At 48.7% G+C, this 27,693-nt stretch overlaps 1 protein-coding gene across 3 annotated transcripts in view; it reads right to left on the reverse strand.

Annotated features, from left to right (window-relative positions):
- ATXN7L1 (ataxin 7 like 1) overlaps positions 1-27,693 on the reverse strand; it is a 226,426-nt gene that overhangs the window by 32,153 nt on the left and 166,580 nt on the right. For 2 of the 3 annotated variants that reach the window (XM_069461565.1, XM_069461564.1), the window contains exon 4: positions 15,296-15,518. In XM_069461565.1, coding sequence (XP_069317666.1) covers positions 15,296-15,518 — 223 coding nt within the window. Of the gene's footprint in view, positions 1-15,295; positions 15,519-26,447; positions 26,551-27,693 lie in introns of those variants that run through there. The other variant, XM_069461566.1, reaches the window with a different exon arrangement.

Raw genomic sequence — 27,693 nt, forward strand, 5'->3', positions numbered from 1 at the left:
ACTCCTTCTATAAGCAAGCAGCATGATTCCAGTTTTGATGGGAGAGAGCTTTGTGCCTTGGAAAGGACCAACAGGGGGTGCGAGGCTGGCACAGTGCCAGGGGTGGCATCAGAGCTGACTGATTACCTCCTGTGCTGGGCTGTCCCCACAGATCCTGCAACTCCTCCCTTCCCAGGCCCTAGACGTTGGCCGTCTCCGACAAAGCACCTTGGGCAGAACACGGCGCCCGCTGTGAAGCCCAGGAAGACATGCCCTGTGTCCCCTGAAGACAGTGCCACTGCTGAATCACGCCCCCTCCCCCCACGGCTCAGCTAGTCCCCCAGCCCGGCCGATCAGCCCTGACATCTGCTCGGCTCCGGAGCGCTGACAGGATCACACCACAAGGAGGCATGGCTTCGGGCCAGCCTGCCGCACTGCATGCTGTCGGACGGCTTCTGGAGCACTCTCGTATCCTGGGGATGGGCTCAAATTGAGTGAGCCGCCATGTAGCATTATCCAATATTCCATTTTAGGCAGCTAGTTATGTAAATAGGCAATTCTCAAGGCTGGCAGGTGAGAGGATGAATTTTAAGAAGGCAGAGCACAAAGGTGTGCATTCACTCTTCAGAATCTGTCACCTTAGCCCCCTTCCCTGCTATTCCTCCTGTAACGGATGTGCATTTGATTTTTGCCGTTCTTTAGTGCTGGGGGTGGAGGATGGGGTGGAGGACTCCGTCTCAGGGTCTTAAAAGATGAGATGAAAATAAGCTTTGCTCTGGTCCCTGAGCTGGACTCCCTTGCCTCCTGGTAGGAGGGTAGAATGTTAACACTTTGACTCCTCAATCATCTTTGAGCTGAGAGTGGAGCCTACTTAGCTATTTGCATGCCAAATGATCTAGAATATGGCTTTTACATGCCTGCAGACAATGTAGGGCCTGAAAAGGGGGCTGTTTGGGCAGGGGAGGAATCTTACCTGTCAATATGGTTGGCTGGCTCACCCTTCTCTAAGATTCATTCACAGATCATTTCTTTGATCAACTTGTTCTTAAAATTATTTTAGCAACCCCTCAGCCCTGCCCCTTTTATGACTTTGAAACAGGATCGCAGATGTCAGTTACAGATCTTTGCCAGAGAGAAGGGCACTGAGTGGGGGAGCAGATTGTGGTGGACATCACGGACTTCTCCCTTGGTCCATGTGCCTTCCTGGCTCGGGGAAAAGTGGTGTGGGACTGGAATGGTGGTTTTCAGTAACACACTGTGTCACTGCCAGTTCCGTCCTTGATCAGAGCACCTCAATCTCTGAGATAGAGCTGAACTGCTGCTGCTTTATATTTCATGGCAATTCTCAAAGCACTCACATATCGCCGAAGAATGGCACAAGAAGCCCTTGAAGCGTCAGCACACTAAGAAGCTGTGCAGATATTACCTGGTGAAATTAATGCTGCATTTCTGATTCTTTTCAAATGATAAAAAATGTGAAACTGGGCCGGGCACGGTGGCTAACGCCTGTAATCCTAGCATGCTGGGAGGCCGAGGCAGGAGGATCACTTGAGGTAAGGAGTTTGAGACCAGCCTGAGCAAGAGCATGACCCTGTCTCTACTAAAAATAGAAAAATTAGCCAGGTGTAGTGGCGCACATCTATAGTCCCAGCTGCCAGGAGGCTGAGGCAGGAGGATTGCTGGAACCCAGGAGTTTGAGGTTGCTGTGAGCTATGAAGATGCCACTGTACTTTAGCTGGGGTGACAGAGTGAGACTGTGGTCTCAAAAAAAAAGTAAAACTATGTAATATATAATTCTTCCATGGCTGGCTGTGGTGGTTCACACCTGTAATCCTAGCACCCTGGGAGGCCGAGGCAGGAAGATCGCTTGAGGTCAGGAGTTTGAGACCAGCCTGAGCAAGAGTGAGACCCCATCTCTGCTAAAAATAGAAAAAATTACCTGGGCGTGGTGGCATGTGCCTGTAGTCCCAGCTACTTGGGAGGCTGAGGCAGGAGGATCGCTTGAGCCCAGGAGTTTGAGGTTGCTGTGAGCTAGGCTAATGCCGTGGCACTCTAGCCGGGGCAACAGAGCGAGACTCTGTCTCAAACAAAAAAAAAAAAAAAGAAAAAAAAAAGAATTCTTCCAGGCTCATTCCTTCACTCAAAAAACTCAGGGTCTCAAAGAGATATTTGCATACCCATGTTCATAGCAGCATTATTTGCAATAGCCAAAAGGAAGAAGCAACCCAAATGTCCACCAACAGATGAATGGATAAGCTAAATGTGGCACTATTCGGCTTTAAAACGGAAGGAAATTCTGACACGTCGATGAACCTTGAGGACATTATGATAAGTGAAATAAGCCAGTCATAAAAAGACAAGTACTGTACAATTCCACTTACATGAGATACCTTGAGTAGTCAAATTCATAGAGATAGAAAATAGAACAGCAGTTGCCAGAGGTTGGGGGTGGAGAACGAGCAATTGTTAAATGAGTGTAGAGTTTCAGTTTTGCAAGATGAAAAACGTTCTGGATACTGGTTGCACAACAGTGTGAATGTACTTAACACTACTGAACTGTACATTAAAAAGAGTTACGATGGTAAATTTTATGTTATATGTACTTTACCACATTAAGTTTTTTTAAATGTACAAACTAAAAATAATGCAAATTACAAAACTCTTACAACCTAAATTATACCTCAATAAACCTGACTTTAAAAATACATATTACAATAACCTGCTCAAAAAGCTTTTATTGATTTAATTTCTCACCCTTGTTCCGATTTGTTGACTTAAATCTTATTGCTTTAGGAAAAAAAAAATCAAATTTCAAGTGTTGCTATGAACATGTGAATTACTAGCCAGGTTAAGAAGGTGCTCTGGTACCTGAGCAGCCTTCTCTGATATATTTTTTTGTGAAGCTAAGTTAGTTCAAGAAAGGAAATTAGGACTTTTAAGTTCCAGATCAAGCCTTTGTTGCATGAGCTGGTATGAGTGAACACCGGGCCTCGAGTTCCCATGCAAAATGCCATGGGTATATGTGAATACTCATGACCTTGGCAGACAAAGGTATGATGCCTGGCACAGAAAAATCCAGAGCAATTGTACAAACTGAAATAAAGTTTAAAACTGAGCCAGGCACTCCTCAAATGCTCACAGTACAGTCTGCATTTCTCGGCAAGTCTATGTTCAGCTCCAGATGTACTCCTCAAGGCAGCCACGGGTGCAGTAGATCCCAACATTTGGAACTGTGCCAGTTGACCCATCTCTTTGGTGACACTTCTTCCCATCTGTGTGTGACTGAGCTTGAGCCAGGCCACCTGATGTGGGTGACTAATGAGGAATTTTTTCCACTGCATAACCAGTATGGCCCATTCATACCCTGCACTGTCCATGCTTCGAGAACTCGGCTGGATGCGGGTGGAGCCCACGAGAAACAGGGAAGAGAGCCTGCTGTGTAGTCCTCTGGACTGAAGAGTGACAGGTGGTGGGGGGAAAAGCCTGACCAAGAATGTCTCAAAGATTCCAAAGGCCAGGTAAGTTGGTAAAGCGCTGAGCAACGGAGTAAAGGCCCCTGCTGTGAGGTAAGTGGGCGATATGGTGGCAGGAGGAAGAGAAGGGAGATTGAGTTCTGTGGGGTGGGAATTCCAAGGGCGCTCATTAGCTAATGGAGGAGGGCTATAGACAGAGGGAAGGAGAAGCCCGGAGCTGCCCCCAATATCTTTTTCTATGATGTCTCTTCTCTCCCTCAAAAGCTTCCTCTCTAAGCTAACCTGCCTTTGGCCTGGACAAAGAAGCAGGCAGCTCAATGATAGTGGGAAAGGCCAAACACCTCCCCAGAAGAAGAGAGAGAGACAGAAGGAGAAAGAGAGAGGTGAAAACCATTCCTACTTGACTTTGCCACCCTCCTCCCCCAGGATAAATGCAGCCATCGTCCATCCGAGCATAGTCTCCTGTCTTCACCACCACTGGCAGCAGCTCAGAGACCCTAAACCGATAAGCAAGGGAGGAAATGATCGCAAGATGGTGCCACACAATTTGGAGAACCAATCCCAGAGATCCAATCTTTTTTAAGCAAAAAGATCCAGCTGACACAAGAACCCATTAATTCCCTTCTGAATCTTCTTGTGAAAAAACACACAAACAAACAAGCTATTAAGAGCCCTGCGCCCCCACTTCAGTTTCGCTCAGGTCCCTGCCTGTGCCTGTGCTCTGAGTGTGACAGGGCGGCTGCAGGGAAGCATCACCTGAGAAATGTCTCCTGTTTCTCCCACCGACCCTGCATATTCCCCTCGCTTCCTCGCCACCACCGTCCCTGGCCAGGAAAGCCTCCCAGCCTTAGGCAGGCAAGCGCCCCTTCCAGATGGCAGTGGACGCTGAATGACAGGTTTAACTTTTTTCCATTCGGAAAGCAGCCAAAAGATTCTGACCCCAGCTTTCACAGCACAGGCATCTCCCATCTTCTCTGTGTCTAATCGCAGTAACTCAAACACCTCCATGTGCGGTGAGGAGCCGAGACGGGCTGGTTACTTGGCAATACCCAGATGACTGACGAAGCGATTTATTATTCTGGTTGCTTAGGTGATAAACCAGCCTGGTGGTTACCCCTGAGGTTAGCCAAAGCCCCCTAAAGTTCCTCCCCCTTCAGCCGCAAGGGATGAATTTACATACTTTCCAAAGTCTCGCAATTGGTTGCATTTATCAACTAGCTCTTGCCCTTGCTTTGAGGAGCAGAGTTTGGAAGGGAAGGATGAGTCCCTGCTCTTCCCCTGCTGCTTTCATAGTGCCTGTTTTGTTGGCTTGGGATGAACTCTTTCAGGGAGCCCAGGACTGCAGTTTGTCCGCCGCTGCATCTCATACAGAGGAGTAGTTATTTCCTCATTATCTCTGTGCCTCAGTATCCGTCGTGGGAAGGGATCCCAATGCCGAGAACACCTTCCCTCACCCCCTTGCTGCACGGGGGCGAGGTCTACCTTCTGTTTCTTCTGTGCTGCCTTGGCTGCCCATGGCTTCTTCCTGTGTGCTTGGCCTGTCTGCATTTATCTTTCTAGATCCTCTGCATTTAAGAAAAATGGTTTTCTTGGCAACAAGAGATTCCCCTCCCTGCCCCATGATGTCTGCAAAAGAGCAGAGGTGGAGAATCATGACAGAGCTGTTGTGAATGCCACCAACGTGCCCAGGGCCAGCTGCCCTCCTGCCAGCTATGCTTTCGTGGTGATCACAATCTAATCTTTTGTCATCAACAGATATGCCTTAAGAGAACGGTTCAGAAAGTCTTTAGGTCTGCAGAAATTATCGCCAGCCCTTCTTCACTTACCAGAGTGGGGTAAAGATGGATTTGACAGGCAGGAGCCTGAAGACATATGGTATTTGTGCTGTGGGTTATGTGTCTGACGAGAGTTCTCAGCTGTCTGATTTCTTCCACCAGCTCCTTCGACAAAAGCCCATGTGCCTATGCTACTGGCCTGGCACAATCCTGAGAATCTCTGGTTCACTGGCAGGTCCTGGGCCATCTCACCCAGCCTCTTGCCTTCCAAGCAGTGATAGCATTAAGTCATTCCAAATAAAAAGGAATTTACCTTCTTTTAAAATGCTCTTGGAGAGGGAATTCTATTTGGCTCTCTTGGATACATTTTAGTGGCTGCTACAAGGAAATTATTTATATTAAATCTAAATTCTTTTAGTTGAAGAAATACTTGGGATATTCTGGAAGGCTGGGTGTTGGGCAATCACTAAGAATCAGGGTAAATAACAGAGCCACCAAGTCCTACCATGGTATGACACATACAGTAGGTGTTACATAAATCCTGACAAGTGAATAAACGGCGTCTTTTTTTTGTATCTGGAAAAATATTGGGAAAACTTTCAGAAAGCCAATTTGTAAACATTTTTAGCAAATAGAAAACAGGGTATTTTACCCCAGAGCATGGTAAATAAGAAAATCTGCCAGGTTAATCTATTATAACATTATTCTATGGCTGAGTGTCAAGCCTGGTGGTCAGGGAGGAAGCACAGGGTATAATCTCTCATGGCCTTTGCACGGTTTTGGATTCTTTCCCACATAACACACCCTCAGTAAGCTGGGGAAATGTGGTAAGACCACACAGCTACTGGGGTAAGTGGTCCTGGCAGCAGAGGCCAAAAAAAAAAATGGGTTAGCAGGGCCTCGTTCCAGCCCAGACTGGTACCAAGCGGAGCTCAGCAGGGGCCCACTGCGGGCCAAGGTTACAGCATCTTCATCAGCAACTTGGACAAGGTGCCAAGGCCCTGTTCCTCATTAGGTGAAGAGGTGATTAGCTGCTGAGAATAACGTGGGATTTCCCCTGAGCCAGTTAGGTGGGCAGGGGGCGGCGTGGAAATGAAGAAGCTGACTTGGATGAATTGTGAAAATGGCCAGAAACAAGTAAGATAAATTCAGGGAGGACGAATAAGGCTGAATGGGGGGCTGTGCCTTGCCAGCACCTGGGGAGCTCACAGACATGGAGGGCGTTGCAAGGCAGCTTAGGAGAAGGGTCAGGAATACAGGCTTTGAAGTCAAACAAACCCAGATCCAGTTCCTGCCTTTTCCATTGCGGCATGCATGGCTGGGACAGCCATCAGGCTTCTGGTTCCAGGGCCTCGGGGAGCCACCAGGACTTCCGTGAGGATGAGAAAAAGGGTGGCTGGCCTGGCAGGAGGAGTGGGCGCTGGTTTCAGTTCTTCTTTCCCTCCCTGGGGGGCAGCCTCATGTGGTGCAAAGCCCACACAGGTGTATCTCAGGCCTCCATGGCTCTGTGCCTCAGTTTCCTTGCCAGTGAAACGAAGATACTGACAGATATTTGAAGTGAATAAATGAGATGACAGACAGGATGTGTTCAGCTCAGTGCGGGGCACACAGCAGCCCCTCAATAAATTGTAGCTAAACAGAAAGGGCAGAGAGTCACACCATCTGCTCTCACCACTGGCCCTGACACTTGTGGGAACATATCTGGGGTGCAAGTCATGGTCATCATTAGAACCCTTTTGTTTTGTTCTCTTAGTCCCTCTGGCCCCACGGGGTGCGGGGGAGAGACAGCCGCAGCAGAGGGGTGGCAGGGAGCCGGGGCCTTCCACATTTACTCGGGGTGGGGGCTGCTTCTGGGTGGGGCCGTGAGAGGGAAGACAGAGGAGGCGGGAGGTCTTTCCAGACTCCAGGACCCTCTTCCAGGACCCGTCAGCCCTACTTCACAACCCCACCTCCTTCTCAATGCCTAGTTTCCTGGGTGCTGCCCCAGGCTGGACCAGTGGTTAAAGCTCCCATCTGGCCAGTTCATTCTGGAGGAAGAGTCAGCAGGAACTCCGGCCTCCTCTCATACAAACAGACTGTCTCCTGCAGTCCTGAAGTACGCCAGGCATCCGGGGTCTCCACTTCCGGAGAAACGACTCTGCATGCTGCCCCTCTAGGCTGCTCCAGTTTTCCTGGAAGCTGGAGGCCCGGCACAGGCCTCCCTGCTGGGCTGTTATTCTCTCCTGCACGTCTGTCATTCAGGGCTTCCTGCCGCAGACACGGAGCTCAGAAGGTGGTCTCCAAACCCACTGGGAGAACATGAGGCACTAAAGGTTCTGCCATTCCTGGGGAGTCCTAGTGCCCTCAGATGTGGAAAAATTAGTAAGCCTGAGAAGAGGAGAAGACAAAAAACAGTCCTCACGCAGTGAGGTGTATGATGCTGCACAGGCTGCCTTCGGGATGTGCCGGGCACGCAGGGGTGCGGCCTCGGGGACTGTGTCCGGGAGGGTTTTAAGGATAGCCCTGGACCAAATCACCTGCACCTGCTCCGTGCCTTGCCTCCACAAATGAGAACTAAAAACCACACGCTTCAGATGAACGGCCAGTGAAATACACATCAATGCAGAAATGGTGTCAGAGCCTTTGGGGGCAGGATCAGAGGAGGGGGAGGTCAGGAAGCAAGTGGGTTCTGGAGGGAGTGCTGGTGCAGAGTGGGGCTCGGTCCCGGCGCTGGCCCAGGCTGGGCTGGGCTCCAGAGCAGCAGGCGGGAGCGCTCCCCTCTGCAGCCACCAGAGGTCATTGGCTCCTGCTGCTCGAGCTGCAAGCTGCTCTGTCTGTACAGGAAGGCCCCAGACATTTGCTGTTTCCCTCAAGCCCCGGAGCCAACACTGACTCAGGGGGAGAGACGGGACAACTCCTTACAGAACATCCCCCATCCCCCTGCCAGGAAGGCTGGGAGCTGGCACCTTGAGCAGAGACCCTGGGCTCCCATCCTTAGCCTGCCACCTTGAAGAAGCTGTTTCTGAGCATGCGGGGAGATGGGGAAATAAGGAAGTCTCCCTGGGTATCCCTCAGTGCTCCAGCCTCTGGCTGGCACCCGGACACCCGCTGCTCCCTGCTTCCCTTCAAGAGGAGCAGCCCCAGGGAGCACCTTCCCTCTCCTGGGTGTCACTCACTCTGCTTTTCCCTTTTCAGTACTGGAATCCAGGCCTGGGCAGGCAGCCCCACATCTAAACCACCTCCATCCAGAAAACAAGGCACATTTTTTAAAAAACCTTCAAGAATTTAGTCTTCACACTGACCTTCAGCAAACTCAGGACATTCTTTGTCCCAAATTAAATACACTTTGTATTTGAAAACAACTGCATGTCAACAACATCACCAATCAGTTAAACACCCTGGCTCTTCCCTGACACTCAGTCACTCACAAGTCAGCCTGACCACAGCCCACCTCTTAAGCGGCTGTCAAAAGAGCGCCCTCTGCACAGATCAGCTCAGGCTGCAGCACCACCTGCCCACGAGCCGAGCTGTCTTTCCTTCTGTACGTTCTAATCCTTTGCACTCAGCCACCAGTGCAAATCCGGCCATTAAAGGCTTTGTGGGCTCCCTGCTGCTCAGAGGACCAAGTTCAACCTTCATAGCCCAGCCCACCCCACCTCTCCCACCCCAGCCGCCTGCCTGCCCCCACAGCCTGGCTGGACTTCTCAAGGCTCCTCGAACACCAGCGCTCTGGCCTGGCTCTGTGCCGGTCCGTGGGCTGGGCCCTCCTGCCGCTGTGTCTCCCCCGCCTTCTCCGGGTGAGCACTGCCCCATCTGTCCAGATCTGGAGGAAACATCCTCTTCTCTCTCGGTGCTAGCTGTTCCTTCCTAGGTGTTTCTGCCACCCTTATCCTGTCCAATGGCAAGGTTTCATTTCCACATCTATGTATCTCCGGCCAGACCGTGAGCTACCTGACAACAGGAACCTGTGCTAGTGCATACGTCGCTCTGGAATTATCCCAGCAGCTATATGTTATGTGGCATTTAGGAAGGGCTCAATAAATGTTTGATGAATAAATTAATGTTCTCAGGGAAGGTTAAATCACATACACAATAGCAACCGAACTGGCTCTCTACCAAGGCTCAGTAAGAACAAATGCTTTAGGTGAGGACCAGCCCGCAGCTGTCTTCCTGGCAGAAGAGACGGGGTGAGGACAAAGGTGAGGCGTGCGCTCACAGCAGCACACGCGGAGCACCGCCATGTGCTGGGTGCTGGGTTCCGCACTCACACGCGATACTGCGGTTAATCTTCACCCCCCAGTTTTACAGAGTAGGAGCCTGAGGCTTAGAAATGCTGCCCAGGTCGCTACGCAAAAGGAAGGGCGGGAATGGGGTTTGACTCCAGGTAACTCTGAGAGTGCTGCTCTTTATCGCAGCAGTGGGAGCTGGGGCAGGGATCAAGTCTCAGCTCCACTCCGTCCAGCTCTGCTTGTAATCTCAGCCTGTCCCATCATCTTTTCCGGCCTGTTTTCTCATCTTCATCAGAGTAGTCTTGAGGCTCAAATGGGATCGGGGCTATGAAAGCATCTGAAAATCATAAGCAGCCACGCAGCCTTGAAGGACGCTGGCTCCCAATCTCTGGGCTCCCCCGCCTTCCCCCATCACACCCTTTTCTTCCTTCCCCAGCTGTCTTTGTCTTACTTTCCCCTGCTAGGCTCCATTCCCTCCTTCTGAGCACTCTGTGACTTAGCAAGGTTGGCTGAGTGCACACCCAAGGAGCTGTCCATTGTCCTTACCTTTGCTCATCTGAGAACCAGGGAGCAGGCAGCACTCAGACATTAAGTTCCTGCAGCCTCCTTGTCCTGGGAGGGACATTATCCACCCGTCCCTGCCCCTCCCCTTGCCCCTGGATGCTTGAATATTCCAGCCTGTCCAGCTCCCACCCTTTCTTACCCACCTGCCCTTTCTACCCCTTCCTCTGCAATTAATTGCAAAGGGGTCAAACTTGTGCTCTGTAGACAAACAACTGGGGGCCACTGAAGAGCAGAGCAGAGCGGAGCACACGTAGCCATGGGTGGGTGCACGAGGTGGACGGGAGGAAGGGCAGGGGGAGAGGCAAGAGGTGAGGACCCTGCTGAGGAGTAGAGAGCAGTCGGCTTAAAGGAGTTGGGTCTCTGGGAAGGTCTGCAGCACTTTGGGTGGCTAGATTTTCACAGCCTGAGTGGCACCCATGGGACAGCTCCCCAGGTCTTCTGGGAGCCATCAATCCTGAGCCGTGGTCTTGCCCTCGTTCATGCCAGCGCCAGGCAGGAAGAGATAAGCCACCCATGTTTCTCCTACAGGCGTCTGGCCAGCCCCTCTCAGGAATCGTTTCCCTCTCCATAAAGTGCAGGGAAGACTTCCAGAGTATTCCTACTCCCGCAGCCCCTGCCACTCTGGGAGGACCTGCCTGGCATTTCTGGGCATTCTGAGAGGAGCCCTGCCTACCTGAGTGGAGGGAGCCCCGCCCCCACCGTGCTGCAGGGCATGCACAGGGAGCCCAGGGAGCCTGCTGATTTTTCTTTTGCTTTGGCTCATTTTCCTTCTGGAGCAGCAGGCTCATCTCCTGCATATTTAATAGCTGAGCATATTTAGCATTCAACACACACGTGTGGGTTGATAAGGCCCAAAGAGAAGGCAACAAGCCATCCAGGGGAGGAGAACCTCCTCCTCCCTTCTCCCTCCTCCCTGCATCCTGCCCACATCAGCCTACATTGGTGGGTTTGAGTCCTCATCAACTTACCATGCTGGGCCAGGGTAGCCAAAGCGACAGCAGCTGGTCAAGTCAGATTGGCTGACTCTGTCTCACTGTGCCAGGGCCTGGTCCCCTGGCTAAGTGGGAACTCACAAGTAAAGGCTGAAATGCTCATCATAGCCCAGAAGAGCTAAACAGCCATAATTCTCTCTCGACTCTCACCTGGGGACCTAATCATCTTGCCTACCTCCCTCCACCGCTGGGGACTATATAGACATCAGTGCCACGGGACGCTGGCCAGGTACTCTCTGGCCTCTGTCCCCACTGGCAAGACAGTGAACTAGTGGAGAGGGGGCTCTGAGAGCCTTGGTGCCGGGTTGGGGATGCTGGGAAGTCTGTGAGTGCTGTCAGGCAGTTCTGCAGAGGACAAAGCTGTAACATGGTGAGGCCCTCTCTGTTTCTCCCCTTTCTTTTAATGCAGACTTATTTTTTTTAACCTATTCAGCCACAGAAGGAAGAAAATAACAAAACCACAGACCATTTAACCTTGCATGAGAATGCCAGGAGGTCGGTCTGAACACCAGGGTGGTGTTTTTGTTGCTGTACATGTGAATTTGAGCTATTTGGAAAGGGTGCCCCTAACCTGCTGTTAAATCCAATCTAAAGGCCGTGGACCTGCATGGGCAGGCACAGCTTATGCTTTCCTGGCCTGTAGGGGTCGATACAGAGCTCCTTTGGAGCAAAGGGACAGAACTCTGGCAGGGGCTTCTCTGCACGGCCTGATGCAGGCCCTCCAGGTGTGTTCCCACCACAGACCCAGCCGCACCAGGCTAAGCTGAGAAATGAGCAGGGTTCCTTCCACCTTATGGCTGGAATTTAGCAACTCCTGTTGGGAGCACAACATTAAAGAGATCAGAAGAACCCAATTAACACACCTTTGACTCAAAGAACCAGAGGGATCCACCCGGTGTCAGTGGCCTGTATGTCTAGAACTGCACTGCCTGATACAGCAGCCACTAGTCACTTGTGGCTCTTGAACACTTACACTGTGGCTCTTGTGGCTGAGGAATGGAATTTTAAATTTCATTTAATTTTAGTTCATTAAAAATTTAAAAACAGATACTTTATTAGGTTATTAGAAAATGTTCTAATTATAGTTGGAATAACTTGAGTATGTGAATCTATTTTACCATCTCTGGTTTTCATAAAATCTAAAAATGGATCAAGTATTTCTGATGAAAATTTAGTGTCCAAATTGAGATGTGCTTCGAGTGTAAAACATACACAGGATTTCAAAGACTTATATGAAAAAAAAGAATGTAAACTATCTCACTGCTATGTTGAAATGGTAGTATTTTGGATATATTAAGTTAAAGAAAATATACACTCATGCATCACTTACTGAGAGGGAAACATTCTGAGAAATGCGCTGTTAGGCGATTTTGTTGTGCAAAAGTGACAGAGTTGCCTTGCGCAAACCCAGCAGGTACAGCCTACTGCACACCTCAGCTAGATGGCACAGCCCTTTGCTCCAGGCTACGAACCTGTACAGCATGTTACTGTCCTGAATACTGTAGGCAACTGTAACACAATGATAACTATTTGTGTCTCTAAACATATCTAAACATGGAAAAGGTACATAAAAATATGGTATCATGATCTTACGGGACCACCATCACCATATATGTGGTCCAAGATGTCATTATTCAGTGCATGACTGTATTATTATTATTATTATCATTTTGGAGACAGAGTCTCGCTGTTTTGCCCTGGCTAGAGTGCCATGGCATCAGCCTAGCTCACAGCAACCTCAAACTCCTGGGCTTAAGCAATCCTTCTGCCTCAGCCTCCCGAGTAGCTGGGACTACAGGCATGCGCCACCATGCCCAGCTAATTTTTTCTATATATATTTTTAGTTGTCCAGATAATTTCTTTCTATTTTTTAGTAGAGATGAGGTCTCGCTCTTGCTCAGGCTGGTCTCGAACCCCTGAACTCAAACAATCCACCCGCCTCGGCCTCCCAAGTGCTATGATTACAGGCGTGAGCCACAGCGCCCAGCCTGTATTATTAATAATTAATTTTACTTGTTTCTTTTTGCTTTTTTCACTGTGCCTGCTAGAAAATTTAAAGTTACATGTGCGACACACATTATATTTCCAATGGACGATGCTAGTTAAACAATTCTAGACAAAAGGTTAACCGTCTCTAGGAATGGAAATCTTACAATTCCCTTCAATGGCCACATCCATTTCATTCAATTCAACAAATATTTACTGACAAGGGTACCACGTTTGTTGAGTTGGGGAGAAGCTACCATACAAGAGGCCCCGCAGCAACTACTGAACAGGAGGAAGACGGGAAGTTAAATCTATGGCAGATGACAGAAAGTGTCACAGGCGAGGTAAAAATCAAGTGTTACGGGGATTAAAGGGAGGACGACAGCATATCAGGTTGTTGACAAAGAGGAAGTAAATGAGAAAGGGCTTTGAGAAGAAAGTGGCCAGGGACATGGGCAATAAAGAACGGTGAGAAATTTGGCCAGGAAAGAAGGGGACGGGGTGCTACAGAAACAATGCTGTCCTTAGCAGTCCTGCCTCCTCAGGCTCCTGCTCCCTTTGTCCATTTCTCCAGGGCCCTGCCCTTGGCCAGGAACCTTAATATTTGTCCCACCCGGCCCTTTCTGTACATGCCATCACCACTGCCTGGGGCCAGGCTGTCATCGCACCTCCCCTGGAGTAGGCGACCACGTCCTCACTGTCCTTGCTGCTTCCTGAGCAGTCCCTTCAGCCACCCTTTATATTACTGTCAGGGTGATCTGACTACAGTGGAAAGCTGCTCCTTTAACAAACTCGAAAAGAACAAAGCTTGTCCATGAGCCCAGCTGTGCAGCAGGCGACTCCCGTCCACGACAGCCATGCCCGAACCTTTCCACGCTATCACAAGAGGCTCCTTAATTGATCTGGCATAATTAGCTCTTTACTAAGTCATCATAATTTCCAGTGTGCAGTGACAAACCCATTGATGGATGATTTTATTCCATAGCTTTCCCAGGTACGAACTTAAGTGCAATTAACTGTCATTAACTAACAGAACACGTTTTCTCTTTAAATATATAAATTAGATGGACTCCACACTTATTAGCCCTTCTCTGCCTTCCTGAGGCTTGAAAGATAAGCCTAGAGGTGCTGGCACAAGCCAGTCCTTACGTGCTCCAAGCTGGGTGCCATCAGCATTTGAAGATGCACATCTTCCTCATTTTAAGTTTAGTTTCCTATCTGTCCATTCCACAGGTAACCTTTTCTGACTTTTCGGTAAAGGCTGAGATAATAAAATGAATTAAAAACCTCTGGGCCAGGCGCGGTGGCTCACGCCTGTAATCTTAGCACTCTGGGAGGCCGAGGTGGGCGGATCGTTTGAGCTCAGGAGTTCGAGACCAGCCTGAGCAAGAGCGAGACCCCATCTCTACTAAAAATAGAAAGAAATTATATGGACAGCTAAAAATATATATAGAAAAAATTAGCCGGGCATGGTGGCACATGCCTGTAGTCCCAGCTACTCGGGAGGCTGAGACAGGAGGATCGCTTGAGCTCAGGAGTTTGAGGTTGCTGTGAGCTAGGCTGACGCCACGGCACTCACTCTAGCCTGGCCAACAGAGTGAGACTCTGTCTCAAAAAAAAAAAAAAACCTCTGATTTTTCAGTCACCCATAACCCGCTGTCTCACCCTGCCCCAAAGCTCTCCTCCCTGTCTCCCATGGTCAGCGCCCGATTACCTACCTCTGGGACAGCCATTCCAGTGCTTCTCTTCTCTGGGGTGGAAAATTGAGAGGTGATCGTATAACTGAGGAATATTTTCCTATTACCCTTTTCTTAGACACAATTTGGCTCAGCTCTTAGAGAATAATAAAAAAAAATTCCCCTGTCAGGCATAGGGTTCTTTTTTTTTTTTTTTTTTTTTGAGGCAGAGTCTTACTCTGTCAACCAGGCTAGAGTGCAGTGGTGTCATCATAGCTCACTGCAACTTCAGACTCCTGGGGTCCAGCAATCCTCCTCCCTCAGCCTCCCGAGTACCTGGGAATACAGGTGCGCACCACCACGCCTGGCTAATTCTTTCTATTTTTAGTAGAGACAAGGTCTCACTCTTGCACGGGCTGGTCTCGAGCTCCTGACCTCAAGTGATCCTCCCACCTCAGCCCCAGGCATAGGGTACTTTTAAGGTTCCCTCTAGTACTTAGGTTTATCATTCCATCAATCTGGGTTTCTGTCCCTCCCCTCCTCAGTTCTCCAAATTATTGGGTATGACGCCCAAGAACGAAGCCAGAGGGTGAACAAGCCGTGAGGACAGATAGCTGCTGGCAGCCAGCATCCAACACTCACCATGGTTTATCCCTTGATCCTTTCGCAGAAAAGACTGTGTGCTGTTTGCTGCTGGAGGTAAGGAGATTGTCTTTGGGCGTTTTGAATGGCTTTGAGGTGCTGCTGGCAGAGTTATGGCCGCTGAGACAGGCTTTTGTTTTCACCTGTACTAGTGATGTCCTGGGATTGGAGGCTGGAGACACGGGAGAGGGAGAAGGTCTACACATTGAACCGTGTCTTCTCTCTACAGGGGGAGAAAGACAAGAACTCAGAACAGCATCTGTAGCAAGTCAGTCTCTCACACACCCATACACACTGGAATACACGGCAGGCAAAGAGAAATGCTTTCCTTGCAACGTCAGCATCCCTGAAGCCTCAGTTCTAATGACACTGTGTCTTGACATGTGCTCCTATCCCGCCAACTAGCAGTGGTTACATTCTAGGTTTCTGTATCAAATAGCATGCTGAACCAACACCCAGGTTCTCACGGGAGGAATTTGCCATCCTTCTGCAAAACCACTTCCACAGGAGTGGCAGAAGGACGCCAGGTGTCACCTGACACAGTGTGATAGCCACATAGTCAAAGTGACCCCCAACAGACTCAGAGGCTACAAGGTCCCTCAGGGAAGTGGGCAGGGCAGGACTCTCAAAAGAACAAATAGGAATTTTCCAACCTGACCCTTTGCAAGAACACTGAAATCAGAGGGTCCAGTAGGGTTGAATGAAAGGGTTGAGAGCCAAGTTGTGGCCCAGCATCTGTCCCTTCCTGGACTGACAGAACAGTCTGTTGACAGACCCCTGGTGTGGTCTCCTCAGGGCCCACCGAGTTCAGGGCCGCAGCATGTTCAGGAGGACATCGTGCTTGAGGCAGAATCCACAGTGTGGGGAATGGCTTGGGCCGGCAAGCACGACTTCCTGAGATTCTAAAGAAAATCCCAGAGCTCTGGCAGAGATGCCTTACTTGTTCACACTCTGTCAGCCCCTGTGGTCCCAATTCAATGAGCAGGATGAGGACACTGACCGGGACGGCAGATGCATGAAGTAAAGTTCTAGTGTAGACCCACTATGATGATTCTTAACTATTTTAGGGTAACAGATTTGATAAAAGTTAAGGACCCCAGAAAAATGCACATTTATACATGCCCCCAAATTTTGTACACGATTACAGGAAGGAATCCCAAACCCTAAAAAGACAAAGGCTACTGAAATCCCAAGTCCTGTCTGGCTCTCCTATCCTTTGGGAGGCCAAGGTGGGAGGATTACTTGAGACTAGGAGTTCAAGACCAGCCTGGGCAACATAGAGAGACCCTGTCTCTACAATAAATAATTTAAAAAATATTAGCCGGGTGAGGTGGCGTACACCTGTAGTCCTAGCTACTCAGGAGACTGAGGCAGGAGGATCTTTCAAGCCCAGGAGTTGGAGGCTGCAGTGAGCTATGATTGTGCCACTGCACTCTAGCCTGGGTGACAGAGTGAGACTCTGTCTCCTACAAAAGAAAAAACAAACAAACAAAAAAAACCCCACCAAACCAAACACATCGGTGCTGAATTAATATGTGTTGAATAAATGAATGAAATTATAACAGATGTCCTGATGGGAAGAACTAGAGATCACAAATCTGGAAATCGGGGTTGAATGTGGTAATGAAAAAGTGAGGCAAAGATGGCCGATCACGTTCTCCTCCAGCCCGAAGCCGCGCGGGTGTCTCTCGTCCCAGCACCATTTCTGGTTTCTGTTGCGGGCACCCTGACCCGGGAGAAGCCACCAGCCTACTCTTGGCTACCTGGATGCCAGTTTGGGGTTTCTCTGCGCTCCCTCATACCAATGGGCTGCCACTCTGGCTCTGAGCAGACTGATTCTAGTCTTCTGATGCAATGGGAATTGGGGAGCGGGGAAAGTAGATTTTTGAGGATCATCTGCTTGTTGGGTATTTTTGCCTGACCAGTGTTCATATGTTGCCTACAGAGAATAACTTTACGGGGCAATTTTTCTTCACTGACTCCGAGTAGACCTTGCATATACGCTTAGTTCCCAGAAGCCATCCTGCTGAAGGTTTTGAAAACCAAGAGCTCATTCCAGGCCCTCTGTTTCGATGCTGTAAAGAGAGTGCTGGGCTGGCAGCCAGGAGCCCCGGCCTCCAGCTCCAACCACACCATATACAGTATTAGGCTTGTGGCCTTGAGTTCACCACTTAAACTTCCTTGGTTTCCGTTTCTTTATCTGTAAATGAAATGGGTCCCTAGATGGTTTCTAAGGCTTCTTTTCGCTCCATCACCAGAAATACAAGGGGTACTTATATCTGCTCCTTCTCATTTCTCATGATTCCTGGATGTTCTAGCAATAATTACAGCAGAAGTACTGAAATATTTCACTCAGGCAGGCTCTTCCTTGGAGGAATTCATCCTTTGTAAAATCGTACTGGCCTTTACAACCCCTGTGAGACAGGCAGGAAGCAGCCAGGCGTCTCCCTCCTCCTCACGGCTGACTGGCCAAAGGAGACCCAGAGAAGTGAGGGGATCGCCAAGGTCAGGGCCAATGGCTACTCAAGGACCAAGGCCTCTGTGCTGCATACCTGGGCCCAGCCGCCTCTCAGGGAGGCAGGAAACGGGGTGTCCGTGAACAAGATTTGATGTCAGGAAATTAGAAAATGCAGAATTAGAATCACTGAAGGTTAGAACTGGATCTTAAAAGCCAGCTAGTCTGATCTCCCTCCCAACAGAGGAGGTTATAAGTTGCCAGCCCTTGGGGCAGAGCTAGTGGGCGACATTGGTAGGACTCGAACCAAGTCTCCTCACATCAAATCCATATTTCTTCCTGCCCTTCAGAAATGTCTTGTTTAGCAGCTTTTTTTTTTTTTGACAGCAATTTCCAGCATGAAAATAAGTTGATTTTTACCACTACTTTTGTAGATTTCCCTGTAGCCTTCATTCCTTCGCTTGCTCTCACTTGCTGAAAGCTGGTGGGGGCAGGGAGGATGTACAATATTCCTCAGTTTAGGTGGAAGACAAGCCTGATAATGAAGATTCACTACACTAAGGGTTAAAAATTACACAAGTAAACAATCAAAGATAAATCACAAGGAAGGGTGCCATAAACGACATTCCACCGCTAAATTTAAAGAACAAATGATATCAATGGATAAGCTTTTTTCTTGCCTTTATATTTTAGACCCATGAATGCTTCTTAAATGACAAATTGAAAGAATAAGTTGCATGTGAGAGAACATTCATGGAAACCTGAAGACAGCCCTTTGCCCTGGCTGTAAGTTTTTTGTCATTTGTTTGTGTGATTTTGTATTGCAACGAATAGGCTAAAGCAGTATTTCCTACTTGTGAAACTGCTTCCTGTTCTGATGGAATTAAATCTCTCACTATTTCAAGGGACCCCACAACCCCTGAGCTGTGGGGACAAGCTCGCCCCCTGCTGGTTTGGGTGAGAAAGGCTATGTAAGAACTTACAGTGCAGGAACCAATGGAGTCAGAGTGGTCCGGGCTCTGCTCTGGAGGTGAGCTGCAGCTCTGCTTTTGAAATGTCCCCAGTAGGGCAGACAGAGTAGATTTTACAGAAAGATCCCATTCCCATTCAATCTGTGCTTCTCTAGTCTGTGAAGACTTGCCCGTAGATGATTTACACAGTTTTGTCTTGGTGAAAGGTGGGTGGGTGGTGATGGCAGAAGGTAGGGTCTTGATTTCTTATGAAAAGATGTTGCTGTGCAGGTGGAATTTCTCTGAGCACAGCCTTCCTGATTTACATCACAATCATTCTGAGACAAGCCTCACCCACTTTGGGCTTAATCATCTCTTTCTATGTTTCGGTCAAGGAACTGCCTTAGGCGGATCCCCATAATTATTCTAAATTCACGTGCCCAGCCTAGAAAGAGTTTATAATACATTGTATTCCTCATTCATTGTTAAAATATTTTACAAACTTAAGCAATTTTAGAGAAAAAGAGCATTTCCCTTTAAAATTTCTCAATCTTTGTCCATGTACATAGCTTTATTAATAATGTTGTAATCGATTGATATTTTGGGACTATTTTTTGTCAATTTACATTATTCTCTCTCTCTCTCTCTCTCTCTAGATATATATATATACATCTATCTATCTAATTCCCATATATTTTCCTTTTTAAATGGTTAGGTAATAATCATTAACATGTTGTAGATTATTTAGCTACTGTCTTACTGTTTACTTACAGTCCGGATTTTTATTTTTTAAAACTAATTTATATAAAAAGTGATTTAGGATTATTTCCTTGAGGTATAGTTCCCAAAGTGAAAGGGTGTAACAATTTATAACTCTTGCTACATATTTCTTTCCAGATCATGTGACTGAAAGACCAAACCAATCTATTGAGCTAATGTTGAATATACGCACCACCCACCTCCTGAGGTGCAAACAGAAAATCAGCATGAGAACAGCCATGCAGTTAAGCACCCAGTACATCAATAGTAACCTCAGTGAATGATCTTGAAACAGTAACTTCTCGTCTCACCAGTTCTGTCCTTTGGCCAATAGTAATTATAGTTTAAGATTTTTCTATGTGGCCGGGCGCGGTGGCTCACGCCTGTAATCCTAGCACTCTGGGAGGCCGAGGTGGGCGGATCGTTTGAGCTCAGGAGTTCGAGACCAGCCTGAGCAAGAGCGAGACCCCATCTCTACTAAAAATAGAAAGAAATTATACGGACAGCTAAAAATATATATAGAAAAAAAATTAGCCGGGCATGGTGGTGCATGCCTGTAGTCCCAGCTACTCGGGAGGCTGAGACAGGAGGATCGCTTGAGCTCAGGAGTTTGAGGTTGCTGTGAGCTAGGCTAACGCCATGGCACTCACTCTAGCCTGGGCAACAGAGTGAGACTCTGTCTCAAAAAAAAAAAAAAAAAAAAAAAAAAGAAAGATTTTTCTATGTGCCAGGCACTCTACTAAACAGCTGATTTACCTTATAGCATTTAATTCTCACAATACCTTAAGAGAGGTACTGTTAGTGTCTCTTCTACAGATGAGGAAACTGAGGCTCAGAGATGCAATGAGTTGCCTAAGATCACTTAGGCATCTAGGGATGTCTTTAGAGCCCATGTCTTAACTCTGAGCCCTCCCACTTTGAAATCCTGGAAGATTCTGCTACAGGTAGGAAGAATTTGGAAGAACCATTGGGACCCCTTCTCTCCCTGCCTATGGGCATTTCAGCAGGGCACCTGACTCCCTTAGAGAGAGGAAAGGGACACCTTTTAGGTGTTTAGGCAGCTTGTAGGTCCCAGTCAGCAGCCCCCTGCCCCAGCCTGAGACCTCAATCCCAAAGAATTGGGGGTCCCAGGACCAAGAAAATGAAAAACTAAATCCTTTTACTTTTCTGCATTTCTACCACAGGAAGTCCAGGCCAAGGCCTTGCAGCTAACTGTTTCAAGACTACCTGCTTCACCATGTATGTCTTAAACATCCAGGTGCAACTCCAGGGAGCAGTCTTGGAGACTGGCTGAGCAGCGAGTTTAAAGACACCAACTCTCAGTATTCTAAAACTCTATTAGGGGTGGTAACCGTGGTGTCTCCACAGTTCTCTCCCCTTACTCTGTGAAGATAAAATCTGCAAGGTTCTCAGGTAATTCCATTTCAGTAAAAATTCAGAATCCTCCCTTCCTCATATGCTTATTCAATGAGATATCTTCATACTTGTAGTATCAATGTCCTGGGGACAGTTGGAACCCATTCTATTAAGTGAAGTATCTCAAGAATGGAAAAATAAGCACCACATGTACTCACCATCAAATTGGTTTCCCCGATCATCACCTAAGTGCACATTTGGGAATAACACCAATTGGGTTTTGGACAGAGGTGCGGGCTGGGGGGAGGGGATGGGTGCATACCTACATGATGAGTGCATTGCGCACTGTCTGGGGAATGGACACGCTTGAATGTTCTGACTCGGGGGGATTGGGGGTGGGGGGAGGGGATGGGGGTATAACTACATGATGAGTGCGATGAGCACTGTCTGGGGAATGGACACGCTTGAAGCTCTGACTCGGAGGGATGGGCGAGACATGGGCATATATATAACCTGAACTTTTGTACCCCCATAATAAGCTGAAATAAATTAAAAAAAAAAAAAAAAAAAAAACCCCGCCACACACACACAAAAAAAACAACCAAAAAACCTTAGCACAGAAGCCTCATTACGAATGGCTAAGGTGACCACAGACATTCACATTCAGTGTGTCTCTCTGTTATCATTTTTAGAAAGAATTTGCTGGTAATTTTCCAATATGGTTTTTAAGGGACCAGTCCCCTCCCAATGGACTTTGAGCAGCACAGTCCCTTGTCGCCTGCCATGGTTGTATAAGCACACTTGGGCTTAGGCCAGCACCTGGCTTACTCATTTGACAGCGGGGTTTCCACCAGTCCCTGCCTCTGAGGCAGGTGCTTGGCAAGTCATTAGCCGGCTTCTGTCTTATCAGGGGATTCTATATGCTTTAGTAGCTGCAGTCAGGACAACTCTGACTTCTAAGGGACCTTTTTCCAAAAGTAAACTGGAGTTGGAGGGATAGATGGGGCTGGCACCTCAGCCTGCGGAGCCCTGCCAGGGGCCCAGCCAGCTGCACCTTGCAACCACTTTGTGAGGCAGAGATTCCCCCAGTATACAGCTGTGGAAACAGAGGCAGACTGCATTTGAGAAAGTTGCCCAAAGTCCCAGGACTATTAAGTGGAGGAGCTGGAGCTTGAACCTGGGCCTGTGGCCTCATTGCTACCACTGTCGTTACACACTACATGTAGTGCGTGGTGGTTAGAGGGGAGATATTGAATCAGGCTTCCTCAGCAGAGGAGGAAATGGAGACACAGGAAAGTCAAGTGACTAAGGCAGGCTGTGAGCAGCAGGCAGAGCCGTGCCAAGCGGCTCCCGTGCCAGAGTGCCTGTGAGCTTTTCTGGAGTGCCCACTCCCTTCTCAGACGGGAGCACCTCTTTAAAGGACGTCAGGGCCTGAGTAGCTGGGGAGGTGCTCCTTACGGAACGGGAGCCTGTCACCAGCTGACTTACACTAGGTCTTCTCTCCCCCCCCTTCACCTCCTACCTGCTGCCAGGACACACGAGCTATCTGGGGCACCAAATTCTTTGGCAAATGCCAGGGTGGGCTGGTGTCCTACACTGCTCATGCCAGCTCAGTTCTCAAACTTCCTGGGCTCCGGGTTGGTTTCTCAGTCATCTGGTTGTCCTATGTGCCTTCACTCAGTTACAAGAGAAAGCAGCACATGAGTGCCTACTATGTGCCAGGCACTGTGCAAGCTACTTTTCACTTACTAGCTCATGTCATCTGCCAAGTATGGTATGATACTGTTAGGCTCCTTGTTATAGATGGGGAAATTAAAGCTTAGCAAGATTGTGAAACAAGACCAAGGTTACGCAGACCTCGGCAGCTGGGAGGAAAGCCCAGGCTTGCCCGGCCCCAGAGCCAATGCCCTTCCCACCTTGCCGCCCTGCCTGGCATGCTCCCGTCCCTCCACACTTGAGAAACGCAACTTCTTTGATGAGTTTTTGGTCTGCAGAGCTGCTGCAAAGCCAGGTAACTTAGGATCCTCTCTGCCTTCTCCCCTTGCCAGCACTCCCCCTCCCACCCCTCTTCTACTTGTCACTTATACCAAGGTGCACATTTCTGGCATCAGCCGCTGTGGGGTAGGATCTGGGTAGTCCCAGGGACTTTCCAGGGCCCAGAAATATTTCCCTCAGCCCCCAGGGATGTCCTCACGAGACACCCAGCCTAGCTGAAAGGAAAAGCCAAAGAAAGATAAACCTGTGGGGAGACAAGCACATGTACACAGTGCTGGGAGTACTTTCAAGGAATTATGTTTTTCTGGAAAACAAGCTGGTGATAATAACAGGAACTAGAAAACATTGCTAGCCTTTGATCCAGTAATCCGGTAATGTTAGTTTGGAAAATAGACCTCAAGGAAATATCCCAAATGAAAAAAAAAGAAGTTCAAAGATATTCTCGGCAGCACTGTTTACCATAGTAAAAAACACTACAAACAACCTGAATGATCTATAACAAAACAACTGAAAATGACAGGTGTGAGGGTTAGCTCAATCTAAGAAAATATGTACGTGAACTAGTATACCCAAATCCACAAGGAAATAAAACGATCACAAATAATACGTAAACACTAATCACACTTCATAAAAACACTTAATACATATATGATGATGAAGGAAAAAAGGAAGAATATAGGATGGATTGCTTAATAGGCTATTGTTGTTAAAGTTCATACAAGAAAAAACAAACAAACAACAAACAACACTAAGATATCCTTAAACAGAAAGGATAAAGAAGCGAACACAGGTGCAAATGCAAATGTAGAGAGGAGAAAAGCACGGTTAAAATCCAACCTCAATCATTCTTTTTTTTTTTTTTTTTTTAGCATTTCCTTGGCACATACCACATGCCAGACACTAGGCTATGAGCACTGCCTTGTCACAGTGGTGATAAGACAAACACTGTCACTACTAGACCTTCCCAATCAGAGGGCTCCCTCGGGGTGGGGACAGCACTCTTCCAGATCCTGGCTGGCTGCCACGTTTGTCACCCTGAGTGGTGGAGAACAGTCGCCCCTCAGAAGGCGGGCTGCTCTCTGAATGGCCTGAGGGGAGTGAACAGCCCTCCCTGGTCTGCTGGACTCCGCTTGGAGCCAGAAGCTCGATCCTCCTAATAACATTAGGACTTTTATTGGCCCATTTGTTTTCCTCTCTCTGGGTCCAGCAGATAGCGGAGGGGTTGACAAGGAGTTCCACCTGCATGGTATTCAACGTCTCCATCAGAGCGACCCCCACCACAACCACCAAACACACACACTGCACAACATGCGTGTTTAAAAACAGGAGTCACCATGGCTTTGGTGAAAACTGGTGGCTTCCAGCTTTCACATAAACTGTTGAGTCCTACCTTAGGATAGCACAGCTGACATTATCACTGCCCCAGGGGCACTGATGGGACAGGTGCGGTAGACAGCTGGAGCTGGGCATGGGGGAAGCAGAGGCCAGGGGATCTTGGGCAGAAGATCCATGAGCTGCAACTCCCAGTGTCTAAAATACTCACACAGCTAGACTGAGTCTTCCCAATGCTGTCTTCAGGCAACATCAGTGGCTTCTACCCTGATGCCTTGCGCTGAGCACAGAAAAGCCCTATCCCTGTCACAGGCATGCCCTGTCCACACGTCACAGAGGGAGGATACAGGCGAAAGAGAAAGTGCCCAGGTCACACTTACACGTCAGAGAACACCCAAGACAGCAGGGGCTCCTTCACTCTTGGGATAGTAGGACCGGGGCCCCCAAATCAGTATTTTTTTTAAAAGGTCCTGAGGTGATTTTCCTGCTCTGTCAGCTTTGGGAGTCACTGGAAGTGTGGACCAAACACTGCTGTCTTTGGAATCACAAAGATCTGGGCTCAAATCCCAGCTCTGTCACTCATTAGCTCTGTGACTTGGGCAAATAACTTAACCCTCTGAGCCCCAGTCTCCAGACCAACAAAGCAGAGATAACAATACCCACATGTCAGGGTCACAACGGGGCACACTCAGCGCTGTCTTAGCACGTACCACATGCGGTAACTGCTGCTTTCCTGGTCTAAGTGTCCTCGGCTTGCACACACCTTGAGGGCAGTACCCTGGTCACTCTTTTACCCCTAACGTTTGGCACAGGTTTTCACCCTCACGAGCACTTAACTGTACTCGCTGATGAGTAAACGAGTGTTGGCAGAATTGATAACACAGGGACGGTGGCCACCACAGTGCTGACTCACAAGAGGCACTTAATGTAAGTTCCCCTGATACATGAAAATGTACATTTAAAAAAACCCACAGGTAGTAGCTTTCCTAAGTAGGCAGTTCTCAGCCTTCTCCCTGAATTAAAATTATTCCATCTACAAGAATCCTATGGGACCACATTGTGTGAGGACCACAGGCTGAGCAGAAGCCACCACTGCTTTATTTCTATCTGTACAGAACTCCAGTTTTAACCGTACAGGGCCGTGGTCTCCTACAACACAAGGTGCAAAGTCTCAACTCCCTGCTAAGCTCACGGCGTCACTCAGAGCCACTCACCCCACAGGCTTTCGTGGTCCCGCAGCAACCACTAATAACGGAACCATTTCTGTTCTCCTTGGAGTGGCAGTTGGCAGTGGCAAACAGGAAGTTGTCTTGAAGTAGGGTGTGGTTGTGCCCTGTCAACATACGCGTACTGAGACACACTTTTTTTTTTTCCCCTCTCCAGCCCCCTTCTCTTTCTCTTCTTTAGAAGCAAAAGGTCTGAATTATTTTCAGGAAAACAAAACTTTTTATATGAGTTAAGATCAACCAACACTACCATACAAACAAAAACCTAGGACAGAAAGGGGCCTAAAACACAGCCAGAATCCATTTTCCAACCACCAGTCACTCACAGGCGGCGTTTAGTTAGGAACTGACGGTGTGCGTGAGTGTGTGTAGGTTTTCCCCTTTATTTTGCTGTGGGTCCACAGGAAACAAAACCCTAGCTAGAAAGCCGGCCAGATACGCCACCCAGCATCCCAGTGAGCCAGTCAGTCCACCGCCACCGTCTATCCAGGGCCCACGGTGTGCACACGCTGGACCAAGGATCATCCACAAATAGGAAAGAAGAAAAAACACAGGTCGCTAGTTTCAAGCAATCTGTACAGTTTGAACAGAAAAGACTCGAAACATTTCTTAACACAAATCACACATAAAAATTCAAAGAAAAACAATCGCTGAGTAGGTAAATGCACAGGGTGTCATCCGAGCTGCACACAAATGCTGGGAAGTGGGGTGACGAGTCGGCACGGTTCATTCCAGAGGGCTTCCCGGTGCTCTGAAAGGGGTGCTAGGAAATTTTCCACTCCACTCCTTTTCAGGCCCGAGGCTTGTGCCTCCAGAAGGGCTGTCCAAAATAGACTGGTCCCCAACCCAGCCTCCTACTCCTGACCTCTTTCTGAGGCAGCTACTCTCCCCGCTCCCGCCTCAGCCCTGTCTGGGATCCAGCTCCAGCCCACAGACCGAGAGCACTGTCTCTGTGAAACTCATCCTGCTACACGGGCCGCCAGCTGCCAGCAGGCTTTGCCGGCCAGGCGCCCTGTTCCGTGCCCTGCGCCCAGCCGCACACAGCCTGTGTGGCCACCGTGCCCTGCGCTCACACTTACACATCCCAGGGAGGCAGCCTTGCTGTTTGGATAAGGAGGCTGAGCCAGTGACATGCTGGCCAGCCCCGTGGTGTAGACGTTTCCTGCCTCCTGGCTGAGGGCCGCGGCCAGTCAGAACGCACCACTTCCCCTTTAAGAGAGCACGCCCAGAAGAGATTAGGGAAAGGCAGAAAGAAAAGCCCGGAACAGTCAGGGCTGTATCCTGAATTTGGCAGATGAACTTGGGTTTTCCCGAACCGCACACACAAGGTGTGGTCAGAGGTGACAGGCTCCCCAGGAGCTGCCCTGAGAGCCTGAGGGCCCGCGCTGTGTGTGCAGGGTGGGCAGGACGGTGGCCACACCTGGGCCGTCAGCCGGGGCCTTTCCACGCCCCCTTCCCTGGGCCCGTCCATCCCGATGGGCAGAGTCCACTTCACTAGCACTGTGGTCTGGAGCGAGCGGAGATGTCATTGCAAGGGTTGGAAAATACTTTTATGGGACATTGTAACTATTAATTTAAGCAGGGAGTTTTCATTCGTTCTGAATAGTTAGAAAGTTTATTCTCTGATCTTGGCAAAGGGCAGTAGACTTCAGGGCAGGGAGGGTCCTACAAAAAAACACTTCACAAAAGGCCACATGTTATATGATTCCATTTATATGAAATATCCAGAATAGGTAAATCCATAGAGGCAGAAAACAGATAAGTGGTTGTCAGGAGCTGGCTGGAAGAAGAAGCGGGTGGGAAGCGACTGCTTGTTGGCTACAGGGTCTCCTTTGGAGGTGACGGTTACACAACATTGTGGCGCCTGTACTCAATACCACTGAACTGTACACTTTAAAATGGCTAATTTTCTGTTATGCAAATTTCACCTCAATTAAAAAAAAAAAAACAGTAGTAAAGTGTGTTCTGGGCATCTTTATCTTTTAGGACTCCTCCTGTGTTTCATCCAATATTTCTTTGTAAAACCTGGCTTTGTAAAGCCTGATGAATCTTAAGTCAACCTTGGCTAAGGGGCCTTTTAGAAAGGACAGCTAAACACAAACTTCTGAGATACACACACTTTCCAAGACTCAGAAGCATGACTGACTCTACTGGAGAATTTCAGTCTTTGGGGAGACAGCATCACCTCAAATCTTGCCACGTAAGCCAGGTGGTACCTGCTTGCTTTTGTAAGGCAGTCTCCTGTGGGGACCATCCCTTCAGCAGCCTGAAAACACAACCAAAGCCAGAGGCCGTGAGTCTCCCATGGGAGAATTATTCAGGGAG

Source organism: Eulemur rufifrons, chromosome 29, assembly GCF_041146395.1.
Source record: "Eulemur rufifrons isolate Redbay chromosome 29, OSU_ERuf_1, whole genome shotgun sequence".
In the NCBI taxonomy this organism is placed as follows: domain Eukaryota; kingdom Metazoa; phylum Chordata; class Mammalia; order Primates; family Lemuridae; genus Eulemur; species Eulemur rufifrons.